General features: G+C 41.1%; 1 protein-coding gene across 2 annotated transcripts in view; it reads right to left on the bottom strand.

Annotated features, from left to right (window-relative positions):
• The window catches only part of magi3b (membrane associated guanylate kinase, WW and PDZ domain containing 3b), a 137,813-nt gene that overhangs the window by 8,724 nt on the left and 101,830 nt on the right, over window positions 1–27,259 (bottom strand). For both annotated transcript variants that reach the window (XM_032512680.1, XM_032512679.1), the window contains exons 5-18: window positions 24,503–24,671; window positions 22,064–22,143; window positions 21,111–21,168; window positions 18,965–19,071; window positions 13,214–13,405; window positions 11,744–12,391; window positions 9,550–9,581; window positions 8,704–8,869; window positions 8,501–8,595; window positions 7,490–7,697; window positions 6,611–6,793; window positions 4,134–4,319; window positions 3,571–3,667; window positions 445–550 (exon numbers count right to left, since the gene is read on the bottom strand). In XM_032512680.1, the coding sequence (XP_032368571.1) occupies window positions 445–550; window positions 3,571–3,667; window positions 4,134–4,319; window positions 6,611–6,793; window positions 7,490–7,697; window positions 8,501–8,595; window positions 8,704–8,869; window positions 9,550–9,581; window positions 11,744–12,391; window positions 13,214–13,405; window positions 18,965–19,071; window positions 21,111–21,168; window positions 22,064–22,143; window positions 24,503–24,671 (2,327 nt within the window). The remainder of the gene's footprint in view (window positions 1–444; window positions 551–3,570; window positions 3,668–4,133; window positions 4,320–6,610; window positions 6,794–7,489; window positions 7,698–8,500; window positions 8,596–8,703; window positions 8,870–9,549; window positions 9,582–11,743; window positions 12,392–13,213; window positions 13,406–18,964; window positions 19,072–21,110; window positions 21,169–22,063; window positions 22,144–24,502; window positions 24,672–27,259) is intronic.

The raw sequence follows: 27,259 nt of genomic DNA, 5'->3' as shown, positions 1-27,259 counted from the left end.
CTGCATGTTTTATAAACGTCCAATTGTCCTATATCTTCGTCTAATGCTGTATTGCACCAATTGTGTTTTGTATTTTTTTTTAATGTTATTGCATTAAGGAAAAGATCAACAAAAAACGTTTCTACATTGAAATATGTGGAAGGAGTTGAATGACAAATAACGTAGCAATAATAATAAAGATTTAAAAGAACACAGGTGCTTTCAGCATTCACACAATAAATGCAGCATGCATGAACTCAATGCAAGAGCTATGAGCTTTATGTAATGGGACAGTATGCTCTATTGTAAACAAACAATATGTAACATTTGTTTTTATACAGTCATGAAGATGAAAGCTTTTGTGCCTCTTATGTAAAATGTGTGCCTTTAGCAGCTTTAACCTACGAATAGTTGCTAAGCGACATACTGTACAGTGAAAGGAATAGATTTGAGGATTATTCTTACCTGGTTGGGTCCTGTCACACACAGCGTTCCCTGCTCACAAAGTGGAAGGGTTTTGTGGTCAGACCAGTTGACTATCTCCCTTTTCTCCTCAAGGTCCAGGTTGTAACTAAAAGAAAAAAACAAAAAATGTATTTCTTTATTAAGACAGGCTGTAACCAGCATGCTGCAAGCCACACAAAAATACACAAAAGAAGCAATTATCCAAAACTTAAAATCTAATTTAATGCTGGATGTTAAATACGAGAGGGCTGCTTTTTTCATATTTGGATATTTTAATTTGTACGGTGTATTGTACTGTATATGTTACTGTATACTTTATATGTATATCTATACTGCACACATTATTATCTTACAGACGGTTCTATTTATTACACCATCGTCTTTGTTGAGAGAAATCTTTTTTTAGTTGTTTTCTCTGAGGGCAACTCTTCATCTATCCACATATCCACACACTGTATTTTATGTGAGCCTAATTACAGAGGATTGTTTGTGGTTTCATAAGCATTTGTAAGGGCAAGTAGCAATTGCATTCTATTAATATGACCATAACAGGGGGGAGTAACATCTACAAAAGCATCACAATCGTTTTCTCAATATAATATGAATGTTTAAATCAAATGGCAAATTGGGCACATTTTGTCCTTTTAGGGTATTAATAGTTGGAGTTCAAAAACTGACTGAGAAACAAGAAAAACCTTCATTCGATTCTTTGGGTACTAACAAAACTGCCCCCCATGTGAAAAAAAGCCCACATGTCCTCAGTTCAAGCAGCAATTATAACTCATATTTAAGATAGGGTGACCAGATGGTGGGTTTAGCGAACGCAATTTTGCGGACTTTTATGTTTTAAAAAGGATCTTAATCTTTAACAGAAAGGTCGACCTCCTTAGAAATCCTTTCCATAATGTTGTCAGACACTTAGAATATTAATCTGAGTCTGTTAGCAGCTAAACAAGCACTTTTATGAACGTAAATACAAGCTGGACAATTATCCTATTAACTTACATTGCAGCGATCTCGTTTAATACTGCATCATGTCAAAGGAAAATATGTCCTCAGTAGTTTTTATTGTATCTGATTCTCAATGAGCTGTTGCAGAAACAAGCCTTGAGCAGTAAAGCAAAAGCTGTCAGTAGTTCAGTAAACATTACAACATTATGAAATATTGAGACTTTCTATCTTGAAATATTAAGACTTTCTATCTTGAAATATTAGGACTATAAGGACTTTCTATCTTGAAATATTAGGACTTTCTATCTTGAAATATTAGGACTTTCTATCTTGAAATATTAGGACTATTAGGACTTTCTATTTTGAAATATTAAGACTTTCTATCTTGAAATATTAGGACTTTTTATCTTGAAGTATAAGGATGGATTTTTTATCTTGAAATATTAGGACTTTCTATCTTGAGGTGTAGTGGAGTGGAGTAGGAAGTAGCAACAGGGGTGGGTCTAGGATCAGACCTGGGGGGGGGGGGGGGGGGGCTCAGCCCCTAATAAGAACAGCTCTAGGTCTAGTCTCCCCGTTTTAATTTTTAACAAAAATAAAAACATTACTTGTTTTGGAGGTAAATACGCTTCTGAGCTGAAAATGTCCCCGGATTTTGTCTGAGAAATCTGGTCACCTTAATTTAAGATGGCGGGACCCTTATATGGCCATAGTAATTATGATGAGAGCAAAGCAGAAAATAAGGTGATATAGAGTATGAGAACACCAAAGAGGCAGGTTGGGGTGGTGGATAGGTCAAATAAACACAGGACCTTTCACCCAGGAGACCAGGGTTCATGCTGCGTTTGAAGCCGGAAGGGATGTCGCAGTTGAACCCAAACAATCTTTTTCTAAACTTATTGGTTTTGGTGCCAGAACCAAGTACTTATTGCGCTCAACGAACTGCGACCGTTTCACAACACTAACGATGTGTTAGAGTCTCTGGTTTAGATATGAGGACGGAAACTGCTATCGGGGTCGTACTACGTGTCACGTCTAGGGGTGCTAATTTCTGAAAACGCTACTGCGGGTCTTATTAAAGAGTAGGAATTAATCAACCTATATCCCCGTATGGTTTGGAGAACCAGCGATGCACCAGGGGCCTCATTTGTAAAACTCTGCGTTTTCTATTCTGAAAGATTTAGTGCGGCAAAAAAATCTGAATTTTCTTGCCTTGTAAAGGAGCCCATGATGACCAATCATAAAACGGAAAAATGGGGAAAAAAAACATGATTCAGTGTTTTTGAGATCGAGGTGCTCTTCCTAAAACTTCGCGCAATGCCAAATCTGCCATGCGGGATCTGTAGGGCTATTTAATTTATGTCCCAATAGGTTAAAGTCCAATAAACCGGTAGTGGATTGGAGTAATACTGGCTTCATCAGGGTAATTAGGTGGCGCAGGAGTTTTAGTTGCAGGCTGTGCGCTTTGCATCCAGAACACTTAATCCATGTGATATTTTGTGTTAATAATAATATTAATAATGTATCCTTTATTAGTCCCACGAGGGGAAATTAAAATGTACACTCTGTTGTTATTAGACACATACCGTTACCATCGGAGATCACTAAAACGCAGTCTACAAAGCCTTGGGTGCGTTACGCACCACCACACGCATGGTCAAAAGGGGAAAACACCGGGTACATTTTTACGCATGGAAATTCTTTAGAAACCCCAACTTTTGCGAGGAATGTTGCAACATTTTTCTTGCGTAACAGGTTTTATAAATGATGCCTATGGTACGGAAGGTAGTTAGTGTAGTCAGAGTATAGTTAGAGTTCAAATCTACTGGTATGAACATGACCACCACACGCTAGCACACTAAATAAACCAAAAACATCAAGTAATTACTGCCATCCTGCAATCCACTGAGCACTTGCTGCACTGTAAATACTTTCATCTTTATGTATTTATTGCATTTCTAGCCCACTGAATGTCCTTTGTCTTGTGTTTTTATGTGTTTAATGTTGGAATGCATCACCTGAACATCACAACTAATTTCGTTGTATTCCTATGCAATGATAAGAAAATGCTTTCTATTTCTGTTCTAATATGTTTGGACAGTTTCAAAGGCCCTTTTCCTGAGATGACTGAACGCTTTGTTTTTTGCTTTCCTTTTAGTGAGAGTAGATTCTTACCGTTCATCCTGTAGTGCTGACCGCTGCCCCATGGCTCTGTGCTGGAGAGCTGGACTCTGTTTAGCTGAACTGGCTCCAGATGGAGGGCCCTTGTATTCTAACATATTTTTCACATCACAGAGATTAACGCAGAAAATGTCAATATATAGAATCTTTCTACAACATGTTTCATCTTTCATTTTAGGCTAAAAATGTGACAACCTGATTAATATGTAGCCTGTACAAGTATAAGCATTATCATCAGGCTTAGATATCCTACTTGATGCACTGGCATTATAGTGATATAACAAATGTATGTGTTTTATTTTCCTTCATTTGATCCTTTCAAAGAAACAGGGGGCTCCTTTTTCAGATTTGGAATACATCAATTTACAAAATTCTTGATACTGATACTAAAATATGCACATCTTCTTCTTATGTGCGTGGTTGATTGCTTTGATTACCCAGCGGCATAACTAATTTCCCCATGCAGAAAATAACGATAAACCGAATTGATCACGATAAGACCAACATACCACTATAGTATGTGCATTGTGTATGTGAGCACACAGAGTGGTACTCACCGTCCTCAGGAACCACAGTGAGGGTGACAACATTGCCGGCTTCCTTGATAAGCAGAACAATGTCATTGTGAGAGAGCTCAATGATAGAGCGCCCGTTGACCGCTGAGATACGATCTCCGACGTGCAGCAAGCCGCAGCGGTCAGTGGGACTGCCTTCAATGATTCGGCCAATTTTGTGTGGAATAACTGAAATGGCAGACATGAAAAGAAAAGAGACATCACGACCCAGATAGAGTGGCTATGGGGAAAACCTTGAAATACATCTAGAAAACCAACAAAATGGTAGACTTTGTAGTCAAAGTAAAAACTGCTCTGGTTAATGTATTGATTCCTTTATGCAAAGACTTAGAGACTGTATCAGCTGCAAAAGAGAAAACACATCCCTGTTTCTTCTATTAGTCTTTAAATTGGGTTTACTTATTAAATACACAGCAGCTAACAGAAACATGGGTTCTTCAGTGAGGGGTAACAGTGTTCAAATCCACATATGACTCTTTAGTTGAAGCCGCCAGTCTACTTGCTGCTCCCTCACAGCGAGGGACACCTATGAAATTCAGACTGTTTTCTGTCCTGGCTCCTATGGAACGAGATCCCCATGGACATCAGGACAACTGAAAGTCTACACATCTTCCACCGAAGGCTAAAAGCATATATCTACCAACCGCGCCATGGCTGAGAAGATGATGGTTATAAAAACAAAACAAACTGCACTTTCATGTTGTACCTACATGCAACACTTTGTTGTTGGGCTTATTTGAAGCCAAAGTACTTCTTCTATGTGATTCTTGCTGTTTAGAGTTTGTACTTAATACCTTTATTGTATAAGGACAAATCTTTAGATGTATTTATTAGCTTAATCGTTTTATCTCATTTTTAGGGGGACCTCTTGGCACCAGTCCAGGGACAGGGGATGTAGAATACCCTCCAGGCTGATTCTGGCACATTTTGATGTTATGTTTTATTAGTGTACATTTTTCCTGATGAATTAACCTGAAAATAAATAAAATAAATAAATAAATAAGTACCTTTGTTGTTGAAAGCACCTATTGGAAGTCACTTTGGATAAAAACATCAGCTAAATGTAATGTTATTTAAAGTAGTTTATAACCAGCTGCTAAAAAACTACAATACATCATATCTTGCTATGATTCCAGAAAACCAGTGATCATTGAATCGTTCTCCCACTGTCTTTGATGTGTCTGCACTGCTGCCGTTTCCAAATGATTTTATATGAATTAAGTTACTCTTACATTTTGCACTTGTATCACTTGTCAGAAGGACCAAAAACATTTCAACATGTTTTTCCATCTATAAATATACTGTGCTAAGGTTAAAGGTCCCATGGCATGATAATGTCAGTTTTTTTTAACATTAACATGAGTTCCCCCAGCCTGCCTATGGTCCCCCAGTGGCTAGAAATGGCGATATTTGTAAACCGAGCCCTGGGTATCCTGCTCGGCCTTTAAGAAAATGAAAGCTTAGATGGGCTGATCTGGAATCTGGCCCCTATGACCTCATAGGGTTACCTCCCCTTTCTCTGCTTTTCCCGCTCATTAGAAAGAGACAGACATCATGGCTTGCAAATGAACGAAGCATGGCAGTTGGTCAAGCCCCCCCCCCCCCAAATAGCATTTAACGCTACTTACACAGAAATGGCACGTCCTAAGGAAAGCTCATTGTGGGACTGGCTCTAGTGGCTGTAATCTGCACCAAGGCTGACTTTTGGAAGAGACTCATACAGTATAAGGGACCACTAAGGTCTATGTAAGAGACTTCGTAAGTATTAGGGACCACTAGGTCTATAAAAAGAGACTTCAGATACAGTATTAGGGGACCACTAAGGTCTATACAAAAGAGACTTCAGTACAGTATAAGCACCACTAAGGTCATATAAAAGAGACTTCAGATACAGTATTAGGGGACCACTAAGGTCTATATAAAGAGACTTAGATACTTTAGAGACCACTAAGGTCTAATAAAAGAGACTTCAGATACAGTATAGGGAGCACTAAGGTCTGTATAAAAGAGACTTCAGATACAGTATTAGGGGACCACTAAGTCTATATAAAGAGACTTCAGATACAGTATTAGGGGACCACTAAGGTCTATATAAAAGAGACTTCAGATACAGTTTAGGGATAGGACCACTAAGGTCTATATAAAAGACTTCAGATACAGTATAGGGGACCACTAAGGTCTATATAAAAGAGACTTCAGATACGTTTAGGACCACTAAGTCTATATAAAAGAGACTTCAGATACAGTATTAGGGGACCACTAAGGTCTATATAAAAGAGACTTCAAATACAGTATTAGGGACCACTAAAGTCTATATAAAAGAGACTTCAGATACAGTATTAGGGGACCACTAAGGTCTATAAAAAGCATCCAAAATGCAGGACGTCAAAGGACCTTAAAAACATAGATGAGGAAAATCTTAAAATGTTAATGCAGGACTTGAGAGACTAGACTTTCACCTCCATGCGGCGGTTTACTCTTTGAGGTGAGGATGACAAAGCCAAAGCCCTCAGAGTCTTTGCGGTGGAGTGTGATGTCAAAAGACTCATGATCCAGAGCGCAGGGCATTGGTAGGCGAGGTAGCTTGGGAGAACCGTTCACCAGCACTGGAGCCATTTCCTGAGCCTCTTCCTCGGTCGCATCTGAAATAAAAGGATGTAATGTATTTGTGTTTGATGCAGCTCTGTTTGTATTTTGTGTTCTTGGAGGTGTCTATCCCCGAGGGTTTTTACAGAACGGTGTGGAGTTTATTTATATGGCCATGTACAAGAAATATGCAAATAAAAGTGTCTTTTTTAGTCTATTATAAACAAAGCTGTAAACTTTGTGTGATTGCTAAAGGCCACCGGTGACTATGTTGGTGGAGAAATAACTACTTAAATATTCTGTATTTCCAGAATCCCAAGCTGAGGCTGTAATAACTTGTGATAAAAACAAACATCATGCCCAGTGCTCAAACAATGTGTCTAGATTTTCCCCTAACTAACGGTGAGTTTTTGTGAATTATGCCTTTTGTCTTCATTCAGATAAACCGGTTGCCTGCTCAAACTAACTATTGTGTTCATAATCTATTTATAACCATCAAACATCTGTTGTTTTGGTCAAAAATATGGAATGCATGAAATTTTCTTAGAAAAGCCCTATGAGACATTGGGTGTTTAGAACAAGAACATTTTCAGGATTTTAAGACGCTGTAGGATGGCTCGATGCTTATTTTATTCAATAAAACACACATCTAAACACAGCGTCCATTTATTGATGTAAAAGTGTGAGATTATTACTTAATAAAATGCAAATCATTTTTAATTGGGTCAGATGTTGTTCTGCTTGTCACGCACCTCTGTAGATGACCTTCCTGCGTATAGTCAACATCACTTGACCATTACGCGCAGCGTTGGTCATTAGATCCAGCACCTGCTTGTGCGAACGACCTTTCACCATCACACCATCGATTCCAATGAGCTCATCTCCCGCTCTCAGACGACCGTCCTTCTCCGCTGCTCCGTTGGGCACAATGGCCCCAATGTACACCTGGGGGAAAACATTCTGATAGAGGGTTAATATAATGGACAACTGGCCTTTGAGAAAATAGATCATTTAATGGTTGTTAAAGGTCCCATATTATACCATTGGAAAAACACATTACTTTTCTCACACTGTCTGTATTCATCCATCCTCAGTCTGAAATGCCTCATTTTAGCCTCTCTCTTTAAGCCGAAACCTAGTCATTTTTTGGGTCTTACCCATCTGCACTCTGGGCGTCTTTACACTGTAATTGCAGCCAGGGAATGGCTGTAACACCACTGTGGCATTCAGCCCTGTGTGTGGTGTGTAATAACAACAGAGTGTAAAGTGTAATTTACCCAAAGGGGATCAATAAAGAGTTTAAATTAAAATTAAATGTCTACCTATACACAGTATAGTTGTGACACTGCAACCGTACGGAAGTTTCTGACTACTGGCTGTGTGCGTTTCTCCTGATTGAGCATTTTGATACTCAACAGTATTTATATAGCGCCTCAACCTGCTTCATGAGAAATAAAAGACATGAAAATCTCACTTTTTACAATATGACATATAAAATAAATAAATTATTCTACATCATCTGCTTTCTTTATAGTATAATCTTTCCATAATAGAGATAAAAATACTTACAATATGCATACAAGAGTGATATAGCTATATATAAAACACACACACACACACAACTACACGGAGGGGAGACAGGTGTAGATTTCCATCACACCCACACGGACACACGGACACACACTCTCACACACACACACACACACACACACACACACACACACACACACACACACACACACACACACAGAGTATTTACTTACTGGCTGTTGTGGACCTTCTCCTCCCAGAACACGGAAGCCAAAGCCTGTTTCAATGTCTCTCTTTAGAAAAACATCTATGTCTTTGGTATGAGGCTCTGTGAATGAGTAATACTGAGTGAGGGATCACACTTTGAAGTTCAACTGCCATTAAGGTTGAAAAACAACTTGTGTGAACAACTGATGGTGTGTTGGTCGTCACTTACGTCTGCTCTCCAGCAGGGCTTTGGACTTTAGGTACATCTCTGTGGCCTCTCGTTTGGGGGAGTTGGCGGAGCGCAGGGTGCTCGTGTTGGAGTGGTAAGGCAGGGCATGGGGGGCTGAGTCTACGATACCGTCCAAAGTCTCTGTGCTGGCTGTCATTTCCTGTTTCTGAAGAGAAAGACATGTACCGTCAACACCACGTATTGTTTTTTTTAACATATTCATTTTAGATTTTCATTAGATCACACATCTTTTGGAGAAGGACATCACACATTGAATTGCCTCTACAGCTCATTACCCAAGACAAGTGGCTGAGCATCTGATGGTGATAGATTATCAAAAGCAATAAAGGTCATTTCACTGGGGTTTGGTTATTATTTAAGCATAGACTGTATCACTTAACATTCCTTCAATTGTTTTAAAGGCTAAGGAATGAGTTTTTAATGTAATTTAAAATCCACCCGGGAGAAACTAAAGATATCCCCGTGCCTGTGACAGGCCTATTCAGCCAGAAAGGGCAGCTTATTTATCTGTAACTGTTGTATTGATAATACCACAATATGTAAAGAGGCTCATCCATGCTTCATTACCATTGCAATCCCCTGACAATAGCCCTAAGAATATGAATACTGAAAGGAAGTAATTAAGACCATTTTTCAAAGAAAACAAAAGGATGCGCCCAGAAACATAATCAATATTCAAATGTATTGCTATCATTTAATTCAATGCTACAGAAGCTTAAACTGAAGGACAAAACACTTTGAAATTAAATTGAGGGGTAAGGCCCCAAGGGTAAACAATAGTGAGGAAAAAGAAAAAGGCAGTTTTTTTTGTTTTTTTTTACTCACAGGCTTCAGTGTCTTCACAGGTGATGTTTGACCTATGGACAGACGTAGATAGACAACAGGAATATGGTCAGAAATGCAGATTGGATTGGGAACAACAACAATCACTCAACCACTATCCACCAGATGGCACTGCCTCTCTGACTGAGAAACAGCAGCAGAGAGCATAACAATAAACCAGTAAGCTGCTCTTAACTCGAAAGAGGTGTACTCACTAAAGAATGCTCCATTAGGGAATATGCATCCATGTGCAAATAAAGATACATAGGGAATATAAAGGAGGTACATGTGCTGGAGTGCTAAATACATAGTGGAAACCCACTGCCGGGCTAAGAAAGCGGGTGAGAGCATTAGAGATTCATGCATATAATTCAATGACCGATAATTCTGTTTCCTCTCTCTTTTTTTTTTGCTGTACAGTACACCCACACGTTCCATCTCAAGCGCTCAGATTGGTCCCTGCAGATCATCTCTTACAGCCCCCCCCCACTCCCATCAACAGCTTGCATTAACTGAATTAACAAACAGCGCTCTGGAGCCCATAGCCCTGTCGGGCCAGACCAACACGTTGCTTGGTGAGGGGTTAATAGAGCCTGATTTGAAGGGGAGACGCAGCGGCATATTTATGCTTTACTGCAAAAATTCCCAATCAGAGTCATCAAAGGCATATAAAAAGATCTGTGCACTATGCACACACCTGAAACACAACCACTCACACCGCTCTTTTCCTTTCATCCTTTCTCTAAGCTCTGCTCTTCTTCTGTTTAGTGATGCCCACTCTCAGCGATCCTCTTCCACACCAAAAGCCATTGTCTAATGAGGGTTAAATCTGGCATTAGCTCTTCTAATGGGCAGGCTGGGTGAGGCTGAGCTCAGCTATGTTTTGACTGTGGGCTCATGCAGCGTAGTACAGGACATAGTATTGGACATGGTGATGGTGGCAAAGCAGTGAGGGTGAGTGCTGTGGCTGTTCGGGAGAGGAGAGAAAAGGGTTAGGGTGTGGCTAAGGGGAGAAGGCCCTGGGGGGGGGGGGCTTCCTCAATAGACATTTAGCTATGGCTCTTTAAAGGGCCATGGATATAGAGGCAAGCAGAAGAACCCTACGCTCCGCTGATGTTCAAAGCCAATCCGAGGTTCATTGACTTATGCAGTGAATCCCCGGGGCGGCTGAAGATGATGTAGGAGACATTTGAAGGGTGCCTACTCTCCTCCCTCTCTCTTTTGGAATCATGCACAGCCCCACACTTATGTAATTCTTGCTCTCAGACTTGTAACAGACTGCATTACGCCTCAATGGCAGTAGTCATACACAGAGCTGGGTTGAGTGAAGATGTACGGAAGGCATGTTCGAGAAATCCATGAGAATGTACAGTTAGTAAATGCAAAGAAGCTGCATGCAATGGCGAGAAATAGAGCTCAGTCGGATCACTGTATGGAATAGCTTCGGAGGTGCAGACACAGACACTGTGGCATCACCCAGGCCTCTAGAAAACAACAGTGTGTGATCAGGCAATGCCCAACCAGCCACAACACCACCTCACCTCCTGTCAGCATCAGCATGCTGACCTCACCTGCCCTGGGCACTGTTGATGTTGTATTGAAAGCAATAGCAAATTGTGTTACACACGAGAGGGCAGTAAAGCATGACAATAAAGGATGAAGGAAAGGACAGGAGGAAGATACAGGCAGAGAGAGAAACTACAACTCGGATATACAGCCATTCAGTCTGCCACACTGTAAATAATGGCTGTGAAATCTACAGTTGTTTACTTTAGATTTCACATTAACATTACTGTATATGATTTTTACAGTAGAATGCTGTAAAGTTCACATTACAACCTTGTCGACATGACAAATTCACAGTAGTCTAAGGATTACAGTTGAAATCACAGTTAGTCAAAGCATTCCCGTAAAAAAATCACAATAATGTCACTATAGTACTGTAAATAGTAAACTACTGTATTTTTACTTTTTATCTTATGTTGTGTTTAATTGTTTTTTATTTTACAATTACTACATAAAATACTGTAAATGGAAGCACAGCACCTTTACTGTAAAAATAATTCACAGTAACTTGCTGGCCAATTGTTGCCAGTAAGTCAATTTTACGTGTTACAGGGCATAAATAGATAGATACATCGACAGACTGATGACAAACACACAAGTACAAAAATGTATTGTTCTTTCAGTCTCTCACCTCCTCGCAGCACCAGCACGTTGACCTCGCTGCCCACTGGTAGGTCTTTGAGAATGTCCACCACTTGGGCGTGGCTCAGCGTTTGGACATTTTGCCTGTTGATTTCCTTAATGACATCTCCTTTCTGCAGGCCATGGCACCACTGGGCATCCAGGATCATCTTCACCTTCTGGCCCAGCGGGCAGTCAGCAATGGCAAATCCGAATCCTCCAGGCCCCTTGACCAACGGCACGCTTACAAGCTCCGGCTGCAGCATCCCTGTTGGCGCCTCTCCGCGCTCCCCCTGCCTCCCATTGGGCAAGGCCGCCACAACGGGCCGGCCGCTGGCATCCGTAGTGACATAGTGGAGCTCCTGAGAGGAGCCGTGGAGGACGTCGCCTTTCACCAGCAGCGGCTGTCCGTTGATGAGGGGCACGGCTGTCACCACTTCCCCACCATGCAGGGCCTGCTGGGGCTGGGTGGCCGGTGGGGGTGGAGGAGGTGGAAGTGGGTCGTCGCTGTCTAGATCCACATCTGGAGGAAGCGGGTAGCCACGGCAAAGAACCATGTCCACATACTGGTTGATGGGAATGGATTGGAACATCTGCACCACTTCTGGATGGGTTTTCCCCAACACAGACATCCCGTTAATCTCAACAATCACATCACCTAAAACAGAGGGAGGAAAGAAAGTAAGTGACGGGGGAGTTTTCTTCTGGTATTTAATCTAGACATCACTTCTCTGTTTCTTTGGAAAGCACTTAATCTTTCCTCTGTCAGATGGATCTTTCTTCTACAATGTCCCTTTTCTCTTCACCGCTCTCTCATATTTTTATTTTGGCAGCTCCCCGTAACTCTACCAGTTCCTTTTATGTTCAATCTACCATTTATTCCTACTTTATTCCTGTCCTCACCTTTATACACTTCATCATTGAACAGACCTAAACAGCGCTTTCTGCCACAACTACATGGAGGGGAGACAGGTGTAGATTTCCATCACACCCACACCCACACCCACACGGACACACACACACACACACACACACACACACACACACACACACACACACACACACACACACACACACACACACACACACACACACACACACACACACACACACACACACACACACACACACACACACTCACAGCTGTTGGGTTATGCAGGTTGCCGCAAGGCAATGGGAGGATCAGAAACACTCACCCTACTCAGACTGTCTGCTATAAAACTGCACCCTTGACAGAGCTGGTTGTTGTTATTGCCTTGTTGAACTCATGGGACAGTGTAACTTTAAGTGAACACTACAAAGGTAAAATGAACACCTTCAGGTGCATTGTGGTAGCACAGTTTGCCGCAAAATAAATATTTTTGTAATATCGCAGAAAGCTAGGAACTCATAGATCTTTCAGCCAGCTACATTATGTGTTTATTAAAGCAGGAATAGCCTTTCTTTCTGTCGTTCGTGCATCTGCAAAGGTTAAGCTCACCAGATGCCATCTTGTTGTCGTGGGCAGCAGGGCCGTCGCTGAGCACGTTTTTCACTTGGAGAAACTCGTCTGTGCGGTCACCTCCGATGATGGTGAATCCAAATCCCTGGGAGCTCTTTTTCAGTGCCGTGTGGTACATCTCGCCATTTAGTTCACTGGGGTCTGAAGTGAAGCCAAACACACCTCTCTTACCTGCAAACAATAGAAGCATATTCAGTGTGTAAAGAGCGCGTGGGGAGGAAGATGTACTATAGAGACAGAGCCTGAGGGAATGACAAGTGATATCTCTAAACAGAGCTCGACATCAAACGCAGCAACACAGATTGATAAATTGATAACCCACTTGAAAGACAGCAAAACCCATCCATGTCCGCATTGAACATCAATGACACGCATTAGGTGCTGAGGATCAACACAGTAATCAGTCATTTAAAATTAACAGGCATGATGTACATGGCTTAAAGGAGAATTCTGGTTGTTTGTACATTTGGAGTGCTGTCAGTAGAGAGAAAAACAAAACCAATCGGTGCTTCCTACCCCGAGCTATCCTCCTGCTAGAGTTAGCACCCAACAGGCTTAAACAGGGCAAGTTTTAAACGTGTTTTTAGCCTCTTACCACGTTCAAAATGTCATTAAAAGTGCCTACCCATGTGAAGTGATTCCTTCTGAAGGAACAAAGCAAATCTGACTGCACTAAAAGGTATACAAGTTTGTTTTTCTCTCCACTGACAGCACTCCAAATTTACAAACAACAGAGCTACGTGTTGGAACCGACCGTAATTCCCCTTTAACTAGATAAACCAATCAAAAGAGACAAGACCTTTTTGCGCAACCCTGCAGAGAGAAATAAAGAGGACTTTGTGACGAAGTGGGAAGAGGTTTTGACATTTTATAGTTGGAGTTAGGAACAACTTAAGGTCAGTGGCAACATCAATATGGACCAGCAGCTTGGCTGTGGCATCCGCTATACACTAGATAACCGGCTGTCAGGGTCACACTGAATTAAACGTAGCAGCAGCTTCTCTATCTGTGGTATCAGCACTTTAGATCATGGACACACCATTTTTCCTTTGCTACCCGATGGTCTCTGGCTCGGCTCAAAAACACTAAAAGTGAAGGCAGCCGGTGATAAACGATGCACATTCCAGCAACTGTGCTGTATATTGAGAGAATGTGATGGGGCTGTCTATCTCTGGGATATCATTATACTTTAAGAAACGGTCAGTCATTTTAATAAAGACGCTACAAGTTTCTTTATAAAGTTAAGAACTGCAGCAAAACAACTTACTTCATACATCAATTTTTTTTTTCTCACTAAATATTACTTATGTGTCCACAATAACAATAAATGTATCAAATAATGAAATGCCCATGAATGTTCACTGCGTTTAAAGAAATGTGATAAAATATTAAAGCTGCAGTTGGTAACTTTTATAAAAAAATAACCTTTTGTTATATTTGTTGAAATTTGAAATTTGTTGTCACTATATCCTGACCGTAGCACATGAGACAGATAATCTGTAAAATAAAAAATGTATGCCTCTCTGTAGTGCTCTAACGGCATTTGTAAGATTCCACAGCGCCTGAAGAAAAACAACCAATCAGAGCCGAGGAGTCTAACACAGTGTCAATAACTACTCTTTAACTGCGGTAAAACTGTCAAGCTAGGCATCGCTGATTAAATATGAATCAATATTCTGTGACTGCATTGCCTATTTCTCGCTCGTTTTCAGAAACATATTTTAGTTTACTGTTTAGCTACAAAATGAGAAGGTTTGTGACCTGGCCGCCATGTCGAAAATGATCGGTCCAAAGCCATGTACAGTATTTCAGCAACTGAACCTTTAAATTAACATTATTAATTTAATATTTTTTTAAATCGAAAATAACAAGTAGTTGACTTCTTCACCACAGAAACAATGACACTGCCAAAAACAGAATTGCATTGCCACCACGCTAGTTGAAGATGAATACTCTCTCAATTAGTTTGTGAAAATATTCAAGTGAGAATACGCTGCATCTGAAGACCAAAACCAACAACACTTTAGTCTGTCTTCCCAAACCCATAATTTAACCCATAAATTAAATTAATTAAATAGATTATGAAAAATCCCAAAACAGACACTTAATAGTGCAATTGTTGTTGACTATTTCAATTAAATTAAATTCAATTCAATTTTATTTGTAAAATCATGTCTTAACAAGAGTTATCTTGAGAAACCTTACAGATAGAGTAGGTCTAGACCACACTCTATAATTTACAAGGACCCAACAGTTCTAGTAGTTTCCTCCAGACCAAGCAACAGTGAGACAGTGGCGAGGAAAAACTCCTTTTAGGAAGAAACCTGGGACAGACACAGGCTCTTGGTAGGCGGTGTCTGACGGCCGGTTGGGGATGAAATGAAGAGTGGCAATAACAGTCACAATAAAAGATAATGGAAGAGTGACTAAAAATAGTAGTTTGTAGTAGTTCATGGCATAGAAGGGCACTGGGTGGCATTACAAGGCACCGCAGAGCATAGCAGGGCACTGCACGGCATTACAAGGCACCACAGAGCATAGCAGGGCACAGGTCTGCCACGATGCATTAGTGTGTATTGATGCCATTAGGGTAGGGTATTTGATGTTGACTGAAACAAACTAGAATATCTGCGTTCATGGTAATAAAGGTAAATGCCACACAGTGAAACAGTGGGCCAAACAGACAATGCCTGTTAGTAGGATTTATTCATTGTTGTTGATGGTCTGTTGACAAAAACAGAATTATATGTATCACCATTAGTGGTATAAGGGTTATGAATTGTGCCTGAAAAGGACCCTTTGGCTAAATTTACACTAACTTAGGCCGGCTACACACGAGCTGTGTCGCGCGAGTGTGGCGTTTCTGTTGTGTGTCAGCTGCGTGGATTTTTCTATGTCCTACACACCGGAAACGCGTCTGACTCGGCGCTGCTGTTGCTAGGTGACGTACAGGGAGGGCTATCTCGGGACATAGCGCCGACAGATTTAAACTCGGAAAAATGGGCAAACATAAAAATATAGGCTACTGATTTGATTAAAGCAAGACAACGAAAATCAAATAGTTTTTAATTTACTTTTTTTACATTTTATCTGCATTGGTGTCAAAACCTAGTGACTTTCAAATATCAACATGTCGTTTATTAATATGTATTTGTGTCAAAATGACATCTAAACATCTTTTCCTATTCTATTTTGCTTGGAAATGCTTCCAACACGCTTGTGTGTCGCGTGAAAAATAAGCGTTCTATTTCTAGCATCCACGCGTTTCTGGCGTGGCTCAAGCCAAGCGTGAGATGTACATGTCACGCAGGCAGCGTGTAAGCTCTAGCCTGTTAACAAAAACGGCCACGCCACGCAGCTGACACACTCGCACGACACACCCAGTGTGTAGACGGCCTCACTAAACTAAGATTTGAGGCTAAAAATGGATTTAAAAAGACTGCATCAACGCATATGTATGCCTAACTTGTAAATAACTGCTCCGTGTATGTTTATCTAAAGCTGCATATCTTCTTCCAATTATACCTCTTTATCTCCCTCTGTTGCACATGGTGATTGGACAATCTAATTTTCAAGATCACAACAGCAGCTTTCTAGTTTGGCTGGGAAGTAACAACTGCACATTTCCCCTCTCAGTTCTTTTCAATTTTCAAACCGTCAATAACTTTGGGAGGCTTGCGTGAGGAATTTAAATGCAGACTCTCTCAAGCTATCAAATGGTTCAGCAGTCATAAACATCAAGCGCAGACATCGGCTGCGAGTGACTGTAACTCATCACAGTCAGTGTGGACTCCAGATGTCCACAAACTGTCGCATGGATCAAGCAAAGCTAATTTACATAATCACACACAAATTGCTTGCTAAACTCAACATTGGTTGTTTTTTTCCTTCCTCCTGCCAGTTAGTGCTGAAATAACCATTTGACTGCAGGTTTGTGTCTGATGAAACAGACAGGGGTAATGGAGGGAGAATGATACAGAGGGAGGAAGTGAGTGTGGCGTGTGCGAGCCTGTGCTTGTGTGGGAGAGTCCAAGGAAGGTCTCTGTGCCAATGTTTGTGGGCAGCCTTTAAAAGCCAGAAGCAGCCATGGTGTTTGATTTTTTTGTGTGTGTGACTCAACTGCGTTGTAAATCTCCAGCGCCGTTATTCAGCATAATTGGGGAAGACATCTTTCTCTTTATCAATGGAGCAACGGAGGTTGCTGTTTACAACAATTTATCTTCCACATAACAATTTAAAATCATTTAACATTTCATTTCATGCAAGGCCAGGAGTCGACTAACAGGCAAAGTACCATGCATCCAATGTGCTGTAGATCAACCAGAACAAAGCAACACATGGGCACAAAGCCTGGTATGTATAGTCTCCTTCTCAGGTTAAGCTGCAGCAACACCGCAGATAATATGGGCCTCCCATTTTGGAACAATAATATACATTTAAGATAAGTTTTAAGAATGTATTGAACTATTAACAACATTTCTATCTGTATTGTCTTAATTATGCCTTAATAGCAGTAATTTATATGATATACAACTTTTTGGTAATCCACCTTTGAAAACTGTAAAAATCTGACTCGTAGCCTGAGGTGTAACCGTCGACTGATGCTTTGGCTTCATCATAGCAACCGTCTGACAGCTCGTTGGGTTGTGTAATCGGTAATCAGGGGCGAGATTTCCTCATTCCCCACACACCTGAGCAGAGATATGTTTATGCTTGGCCTCTCCGACGTGCTACTCACCAGCTGTTGCCACATGCACCGCTAAAAGCTGGCCTCCTCCCCCCTGCATTCCCTGTTGCACACCCTGAAACCCTACAAGCCTGTCAGCACTGGAATCTATTATACATCCATTGTAATTGAAAACGTACTTAATTCAATATGTTTATTGTAGGGGGGAAATTGCTTGTCAACCTTAAGAACAGACCATTACTGCAGCACTGAACAAACTTGTGTTCTATGAGCAAAGTAGGGAAAAGAACAGGTTCAGTTTGACAATCTATTATTGTTAGAGGCTACACGAAGGTTGACACGTTCAGCTGAGCTTGCATGAAACGATGGCATTCCTTACTGCTTTCTATTCCCAGACAAACATATTTATCACAGCACACCGACTAAGGTGAAAGGGTTGGCCCTGAGTACAGCACACGAGCAAAAGTAATTAAACTACAATTATATTTCAGACAATTAGCTGATGCTTGTGCCCAGAGGGATTTAAAGCGAGTACAGAAATCGAATAAGCTGAGTGAAAATGTTACACGGCTACAACAAAGCCCGAACTACTCGTCTGGTTCTTGAACGTCATCCATAATAATGAAGTGAACACAAGGTCAAAAAATATTGGCACAGTATGGGAAGAACGTTTGTACAAACAAAGATTTGCACTGAAGTACGGTATACTTCACTGAAAATCCCTTCAGTCTTACTGGATTTCTTTCACCCAGACAAACAAGTGAATTGTGAGTGTGGAAGAGAGAAAGCTGGTGGAAGTAATTATAGTTATATGTGCACTTGCATGTCTTATAAACCTGAGGCAGATGTCAAAGCCCACGAGGCAGGGTGCAATGCCTCATGATGTTTTCTAAAGGTCACTGTCCCATGTGTGTCAAAATCTTATACTCTGTGTCCTTTATTTAACTCTTCTGCAGTTATGAAACGATGGGAGTTTTTTTCCCCCTACTGACAATCTAAATGGAGGGGAACTAGAAGGGGGGGCTGTGCATTGCTCTTTTTACCTTGGGAAGGTGCTGCTGTGGCTTGTTGTATCGCAGCCGTCTCCTGGCTCAGCTTCTTCTTTGCCTCCAGGACCGGGTTCTCAAACTGGGTTTTCTGGTTGATGTGGCTGCAACATTAACAGGCTCAGATTTAAGAGAATGGAACTGCAAACACACACACGCACACGATATATACACACACACATACCTCAGACTTTTTGAGCTTACTGTGCCACTTTTCTGAAATTAATTATGTATGCAACTTCCCTACAAAAGGAACCGTGATTTTCTATTAGAGGGATGCTATAGTGGCGCCATCATAAATACATTCCTAAACACAGCACAACATGCAGTAAATGCTGGCTTGCCTCTTTCCTCTTTAAGTGGGGAAACTACTATGGCTTTTAGCTATTTAATATTGTAGGAAATGAACCCCCCCTGACTGCCAACAACATCCTGTTCCTCTACAACAAGGTAAACAGCCTGTTGTCCCTCTGGCATACAAACCCCAGCCATTGTATCATAGTTAGCTCATTTCAAGCTACGACACTGGCAGCTATAAGCTCCATCTATATGCCACTGACTCTCCTAGTCCAAACTGTGAGAGCTTCTCTCCGGCGTCACTTCCACCTACGAGGCATGCTTCTGCAGTCTGAGCAATGAAACAACGCAAGTGTTCCCATTTTCTTTTTTATCACAACAGATTGCTTTCCTTCCAGCCCCCTCTCTCCTCCCTCCATGCATTCGAGTTAAAGGTCTCCCCACTTCTCTCTACTGCTGTTACAATGGCTGTGTTCCGCTGATTTCCTGCTGGGGTGGCAAGCACAAAAACCCATTTTGCACACAGACAAATATACAAACAATAGGCAGAGACGTGTACACAGACTCACATTCTGCACACGCACGAACAAACACACAAACACTGGCAGAACACAACAAGAGCACAATCAGAGTTGTGTTCACATGCAGGTCACTGCAATGTTAACCACGGAGATTCATTTCGCCACCCACTGATAAACCAAGTGATCACAATCTTCTGGTGATCAACTGTTCTCATCACCCAAGATGAACAAAAAGTGAAAAAGATTAGCTGTTATTTCAGTGTGCGATGCCTAGGAAGCAATTGTTACAATGGCACATAAGAAATAAAACAAGAAAAAAATCTGAGAGAAATATAAGATATAGCATTTTATGTGTTGTCATTTGCAGTAATGAATTACATTTTCTTATGTTGCTATAACAAAGTCGTTTTGTTGTGTACATGTACTTTGTTGAGTATTTTTTTAAATGGGTAATTTTACTCTTAGTTAAGCAGAGATATGGTAGTTCACTACATTTAAAGTCACATCTGTTACAGAGAACCGTCAGCGGGTGGGAAGGGTGAGCAACGATGGTTGCACCTTGTGTTCAATTCAATTCAATTTTATTTATAGTATCAATTCATAACAAGAGTTATCTCAAGACACTATACAGATAGACCACACTCCAGAATTTACAAGGACCCAACAGTTCTAGTAGTTTCCTCCAGAGCAAGCAACAGTGCGACAGTGGAGAGGAAAAACTTCCTTTTAGGCAGAAACCTCGGTCAGACCCAGGCTCTTGGTAGGCGGTGTCTGACGGGCCGGTTGGGGTTAGTGGAAATAACAAAAATAGAAAAAATAGTAGTTTGTAGCAGTTCTTTGTAGTAGTTCATGGCATAGCAGGGCACTGTGCGGCATTACAATTTCAGTGAACAGAACAATGCAGTCAAATTAAGGATCATGTCCTAATGAGTTATGGTTAGCAATATTGAACCTCTGCATAAGGGGTCATGTTGCGGATTGATATTGACCCCCCTAGCTGACCTACTTTTTATGTAAGTAAATTTGTACACAAGTATTTTTACTTGAACAAAATGTAGTTAAATTAACAGTCCTTTCACTTGAGTACGATACTCTATCTCTTTCCACCGCTGCCCATTTGTTTATTTTTAGAACGTATTGAATGCCGGTCCACTGCTAATGTACACTAAGCAGCGTAACATGCATTTGTGCTCTGACCCGTCTGGTGAAATGCGTCGGTGTGTCATGTGCATCTGCCAATGTGATTAAACATTTTGCACTGTTTGTGATAATGCCAGCTGGAGTGCTTAGAAAATTACATATTTCAATAAATCAATTAAACTTACTCAACATAATATGTGCCGTACTGTGGATCGTCAATTTCCTCCCAGCCGTAAGGTAACTCTGCAGACAGAAAACAGTGCGTCATTGTGTTATGCAAAGATGCAAATAGAGAGCGCACAGAACAGAATGGAAGAAAGACGAGGAAGAGCAGGCACAGCGTTCAGTGGACGATCATCTGGGAGTTGTAACCCTTCAAACATTGTGGTCGAGTGCAGCAGTAGTTACCAGTGTATTGATTTTCCCCCTGACTGGGACGTTTAGCATACGAAAGGAGCCATGAAAGTAGCATACAATCATTTAGTGAACATTTGTGTGGTTTCAACGAGCAGGCCGGCTGGAATGGCTGATGTACGTTATGCCCTGATGAACATACAGTATCAAGCAAGAGAGAGAGAGAGAGAGAGAAAAAGAGAGAGAGAGAGAAAGAGAGAGAGAGAGAGAGAGAGAGAGAGAGAGAGAGAGAGAGAGAGAGAGAGAGAGAGAGAGAGAGAGAGAGAAAAGAGCTCTTCATGCAAGAAATAGCTTTGGAGTAGCTTTTCAGAAGCCACACACCAACTGGCTTTCGGTCCGCCAGTAAAAATCCATTAAAACCCAGCTGGAAGGGTCCCACTCCTTCAGCCGTGGCCACTCTCTGTCTCTGCCTGCACTTAAGCCCACATTAGCATCCTGGGGATACAAAGGCATGTCTGGAATTCCTTAAAAGAGACCCCAGCTCCAGGTAAATTAGGCCATGTGACTGTGAAACTGAGGGTTGCACTTAGGTGACGTGTCAATTCAAAGACTAGTTTGGTTTCACTCTGGTTGGTTATTTGATTAAATGTGTTAAAAACATGTGATGGATAATGTAATGTGGGGCATATACAATAGAAGTATGGCCATGAGTAAAAAAACATGTGAATTCAAGAGTACATGACTGTATAATTGAATTCACCAGCTCATAGTACAGCCTACGTACCTCCATCCTCACACTTCTCAGGGGGCTTTGCCTTCTTCGCCAAGCGGGGGTCCAACCACGTAGTCGTCTTAGTGTTATGGCTATGGAGCACAAAAGTAAAGCGCAGCCAGTAAATATCAACCATAAAAGACCCGTGCCAGCAGAGAAACCGCTGCTGAGGCACAAGCAGCCAATAAAAAAAGATGGCGTCAGTATTAAAAAAACGACAAGCGTATTCTCCAGTGTAACATGCTTTGATAGTGGTCACTGGATTCCTCCACACACATTTGATCCATTGGCATACATCTCTCTGTCACATTACAGTGTTTATGGCTAGGTGCCTTTTTCAGAGGGGAGATGAAAAAAAAAAAAAAACTCGGGACGTGAAACCCGACAAAGTTGTTTATTCTCAAATGTATTCAACAACTGGGGTGTGTAATCAGGGGGAAAATCACAATGGTCTTCTATTATCTTTAGAGACAAGTGGCTTAGAGCCAAATATGACTAAAACACACATGTTTGCATGTATGTACAGTACACCCACACACAAATACAGCTCTGAAAGAGCGCAGAGCTTTACATGTCTTTATGTTAAGTATAGACACTTGAAACGACTGTTGCAGTCAATGGGACTACATCTGAGCATTTACACTGAAGTGCCTGAAATGGATTAGTATGTGTATATTTTACACAATTCACTCTTTCTTTCTCTTGTATTTGAATATTTTAGGGTGAGGTTGAACTGCTATTTTCTTTTTTTTCCCCCTTTCTTTTTTTCTCATTACTCAGTGATGACAAATGATGTCTTAAGCAGATCACAAACCCATCGATCATTAACATCACACACGCGGGATCAAACCTAACCCGGGTGTTGGGCTAATTAGATCCTGGTTTGATACTAACAGAAACATTCAACTGTGGTTCATTATGCATAAAGAAGATATATCCGTAAATGAATTGCTGTATGACAACACTTTCATTTTTAACATCGCATCTTGCAACATACCCGCTGCAGATGTAAGATGACATGATTTACACAAGTAACAACACTCAAATTGTCAGTTGCCCTACATTTCTTCCCTCGTCATCCAGCATACAGGCGCTGCTACACCTGATCAAGCTGATTAAAACACAATAAAAAAAACATATCTACTGCAGCCTCATCTCACTGTTACGGCTTCTGGTATTCTATATTTTTCTAATTGCAAAAAGACCCCAAAGTCGTTCCTACTGGCATTGCAACTTAAACAGTGCACAAATAAATACACTGATGTATACATACAAGAAAAGGCTAACTGTATCCTAAAATAGATTTTCTCAAACTGTTATAATTTGCATTTGTTGAGGACTATTTTCAGCTGGAGATAAATAGACGTTTCTTGCGCTAACATGTTTTTAATGGCAGCAGGCCAGTGTATTTAACACTGACCTCCTCATGGTAGGTAAGGGGCTTTTTAATATTTACTTTTTTCATTAAACCATTCAGTCTCTTTTTTTCTTATGGAAAACATCTATTTTGTATACTCTACATCTGTTTCTGTATTTCTTGTTTATCACATATTAATGTTTAGTATGTTTGTCTAGGTATTCACTAGCCTATATCCTTGACCTTCCATTTCCCGGATTGCTTCGTTAGCGCTGGAAAATCCGCCGGATGTCCCTATTTTCGGCTGGATATCCGTTACCTAACGCTTCCTTTGTGTTGGAATTTTAAACACCGGTGGATTTCTGAGGGACTATGGTTACCTGCTCCTCAGATCTCTGCAGGGTAAATCCAGACAGCTAGCTAGACTATCTGTCCAATCTGAGTTTTCTGTTGCACGACTAAAACAACTTTAAACGTACACATGTTCCACCAAAACAAGTTCCTTCCTGAGGCTATTCTGCAGCGGCACCGGGGCGCCATCCGGAGCTTAGCCCATGATGATTGTGATTGGTTTAAAGAAATGCCAATAAACCAGAGCACGTTTTTCTCCCATCCTGGAATGCCGTGTGGACTAGCCTGACCCTCCTCCGCAGCGCTGTGGAGGAAGGTCTGGCAATGTGAGACATATGTACGTATGCACCAACCACCAAGGCAATACAGCCTCTTCTGATTCTGATTTGTTTGAAATGAAAAAAACAAAAAAAAACTTAATATTGCTGGACAATTTTCACTCAGTTGTTAGTTTATTAGGTACACCTGAGTCCAACACAACGGTCAGATGTCAGATTCAACCTTAGGATGATTTTGGAGTGTTGTGTTAGTTTGTAATAATGTAAGAAAGACAAGCTGTGAATCCTCATATTGGGAGAGGATGGAGCCTACACGAAACTGGCATTTTTATATGAAAAAATCTCATATAATGAACTAATAGCTCACTAAAAATAGTGGTTCATCACACCGATGCTCATTAATTATTCAGTTGACGTATGTACTTCAACACTAAATGGTCTCACGGCCGTGTGTCTTTTACTTACTCTATAAAGTAGACCATGCCGGTCTCAGTGTAAGCCATCTCCCAGTTGAGGGGCAGGGGCTCCAGGCTATCATCGCGGGGAAGAGAGCTCCATGTGCGGAAGTCCATGGTGCTGCTGGACTGGGTGTAGCTGGGCACTGCTTTTCTCCAGTCTGCCCCCTCTTTGTGATCTGTAAAGAGAGAGAGAGAGAGAGAGAGAGAGGGAGGAAAAACAGGGAGAAAACAGAGCAGACAGAGCGGATGGTTAGCTTGCAGGAACACCTTTGCCCTCCTGTTTTCCTGCGTACTGCAAAGGAGTGGAGGAAGAGCTGATGTCAGATATATATGATTTGCATGTGAGCGATGGTGTTCGTGTGTGTGTTTCCAAAGGGCTGTTTTGCATTTGCATGTGCACAGTGTTAATACTTGTATATGTACATTCACTGTGTGTTGCAAAGATAGAGCCAAAGACTCCTATTCAAGGCTTTATTTAAGATCAACACGATTTTTATGTACTAATACATTACCGCTGCTCTTCACCTATATGCAATTGCAATTGTAGACCCCTATTCATGAGAAACTGCTCTACAATGAACATGAAACATACAACAAAGGCCCTCTTAATTCACTTAGCATTTCACACCTTCCCTCAGAAGATGGTTACAAAGGGATGAAACACGAGGGCTTTTTATCCCTTTCTTTCCATTTGGAGCTAACCTCCTTATAACAGCGGATGATGCCTAAAGATCTTACGCACACCACGTTTCTGGGGGACGTATTTAGAATTGCATACAATACACTTTATTGTCCCCGAGTACAAATTGGTCTTAAGCATTGTGCCACAATCTGCTTTTCTCTGTGACCGAGAAACACAGATCAACATAAAATGAACATGAGATCAACATAAAATATATCAAAAATATATAAAACATAATTTATTACAAAAAAGATCATTTCACCTGAATTTTAGACTGAATACATATTTGCTTAAAATCCAAACACAGAGCCGCTCTGCAGCATCAGCATCCTAGCATCTAAAACGCTTTTTTAATTTGCCTCACTGATCAAAAACGCACACCTGTGTTTCGTATTTAAAGGCACAAACACAGAGTGTGTTGACGAGACATGCAAACACTTGGAGAAGCAGCCTGAGGGCAGAGCCTGAAGGAGAGCCGAGGTTTTTAGGGTTCACAGCAAGGTGAGGGCTCACTCCACAATACAAGATGGGTTAGAGAGGGATTGCTGGGGAGGGTGTAATAAGGACTGTCTTGTGCAAAGATGTGGAAAGCTGCAGTCAAGAGTTTAGAGACTTAGAGCTCACATTTTCCATTAACCTCTTTTTTCATTCGACCATAACTCTGCCCATCTATGGCCGGTCTGAGACTTCCCTGAATCAGCTGTGGGCTGTAGCAGAGCAGTCATTTGTGACTGGTATCTTACCATAAAAAGAACTCCTAAACGTCTGGGCATCGTTTTGTGTTTGATTTCAATATGACAGAGCAGTTGGGTAAACAGACTTTGGGTTTCTGTGAATCCTTTGTACAGCTGAGCAAGCAGTATTTGAGCAGTGACTGTCACAACAATGTTTCATACGGAAAAGAAAAAGTCTTTTTTTTTTTTTTTTTTAGCTTCATCTCGCCTAAGTATTAAACCCAATTCTCTCACTATGGAAACCCAGTATGTAACCCACTCCTGCTGGGGCGGCTGCCATATTTGTTCCTTAGAGAGCTGAGGAGTTGTCCTGATCGATCACATACGCACTGTCCTGCTCTCTGGATGACACTTTCACACAGGTGATCTGTGTTACTACGGTAACAGTAACGGCATTGCCAGGGGACGATTTATCAGCGGTGTAGCCAGCACATTTGAATGTGGTGTGTGTGTGGATCTGTCACTTTAGAGACAGCATGTCAGCCATGTATATTCACTAAATGTGACTTAATAGCAGATCGGTTTTAAATGATTTGTTCATCCAAATGACAACAAATTTTCCCACTTAGCTTTTGTGGTGTGAAGGCATGCAAATAAATGATACTGTATTTTTGGTTTTATTTGCTCAGGTTTTGAGATTAACTGTTGACAGTTAAGTCTGCGGATTATCCACGGAACAGCTGTAATTACTGTCTAATCTGCTGACTATTTCCTCGATTAATCCATTAATCACTTAGTCTATAAAAAATCCTAAAACTAGTTTCTAGAGTCCAACATGCATTCTATATAAATGTCTTATTTTATCTGAACAGTCCAAACACCAAAGAGATAAGTAGGCTACAGTTTACCGTAATGTAAGTCAAGAAAAAGCAACAAGTCTTCAGATATAAGAAGGTGAAACCATCAAATGATGATCAAATGGTGTTTTGCTTGAAAAATAAAAAGCTGGTAACGGATATTCTAAATTGTTCAATTCATTTTCTGTTGATCCTAAATCTCATTGTTTGGACTCTAATCCATTATAAGTGGGGCACTGTTTCTGTTTCTGTTAAACTTTTCAAAGCGGTGACCTAGAGTGGTTTGTAGGACTGCTCGGTTCCTAGTAACCGAGAGCAGACCTGGGGACACATATTGGCCCGGGGCCTAATTATATTCAATCCACTTGGGTCAAAGAGGGCCCGGTTCTGTTGCTGCAGGTCTGTGTGCCAATATGTCTAAAATGTGAGTGGATATATATTTGGGTCACTTGAGGTCATCTGCATTAGGATTGGATCTAATTATAGCCTTCTTGTGATTTGGTCTTGTTCTTGCTTCCCTGTCTTTGCTTTTAAAAGCCATTCATGCACTT

This window comes from Etheostoma spectabile, chromosome 4 (genome assembly GCF_008692095.1).
Source record: "Etheostoma spectabile isolate EspeVRDwgs_2016 chromosome 4, UIUC_Espe_1.0, whole genome shotgun sequence".
Lineage (NCBI taxonomy): Eukaryota > Metazoa > Chordata > Actinopteri > Perciformes > Percidae > Etheostoma > Etheostoma spectabile.
Note: the sequence above shows the minus strand (reverse complement) of the source record. Positions and strands in the feature narration are given on the sequence as shown.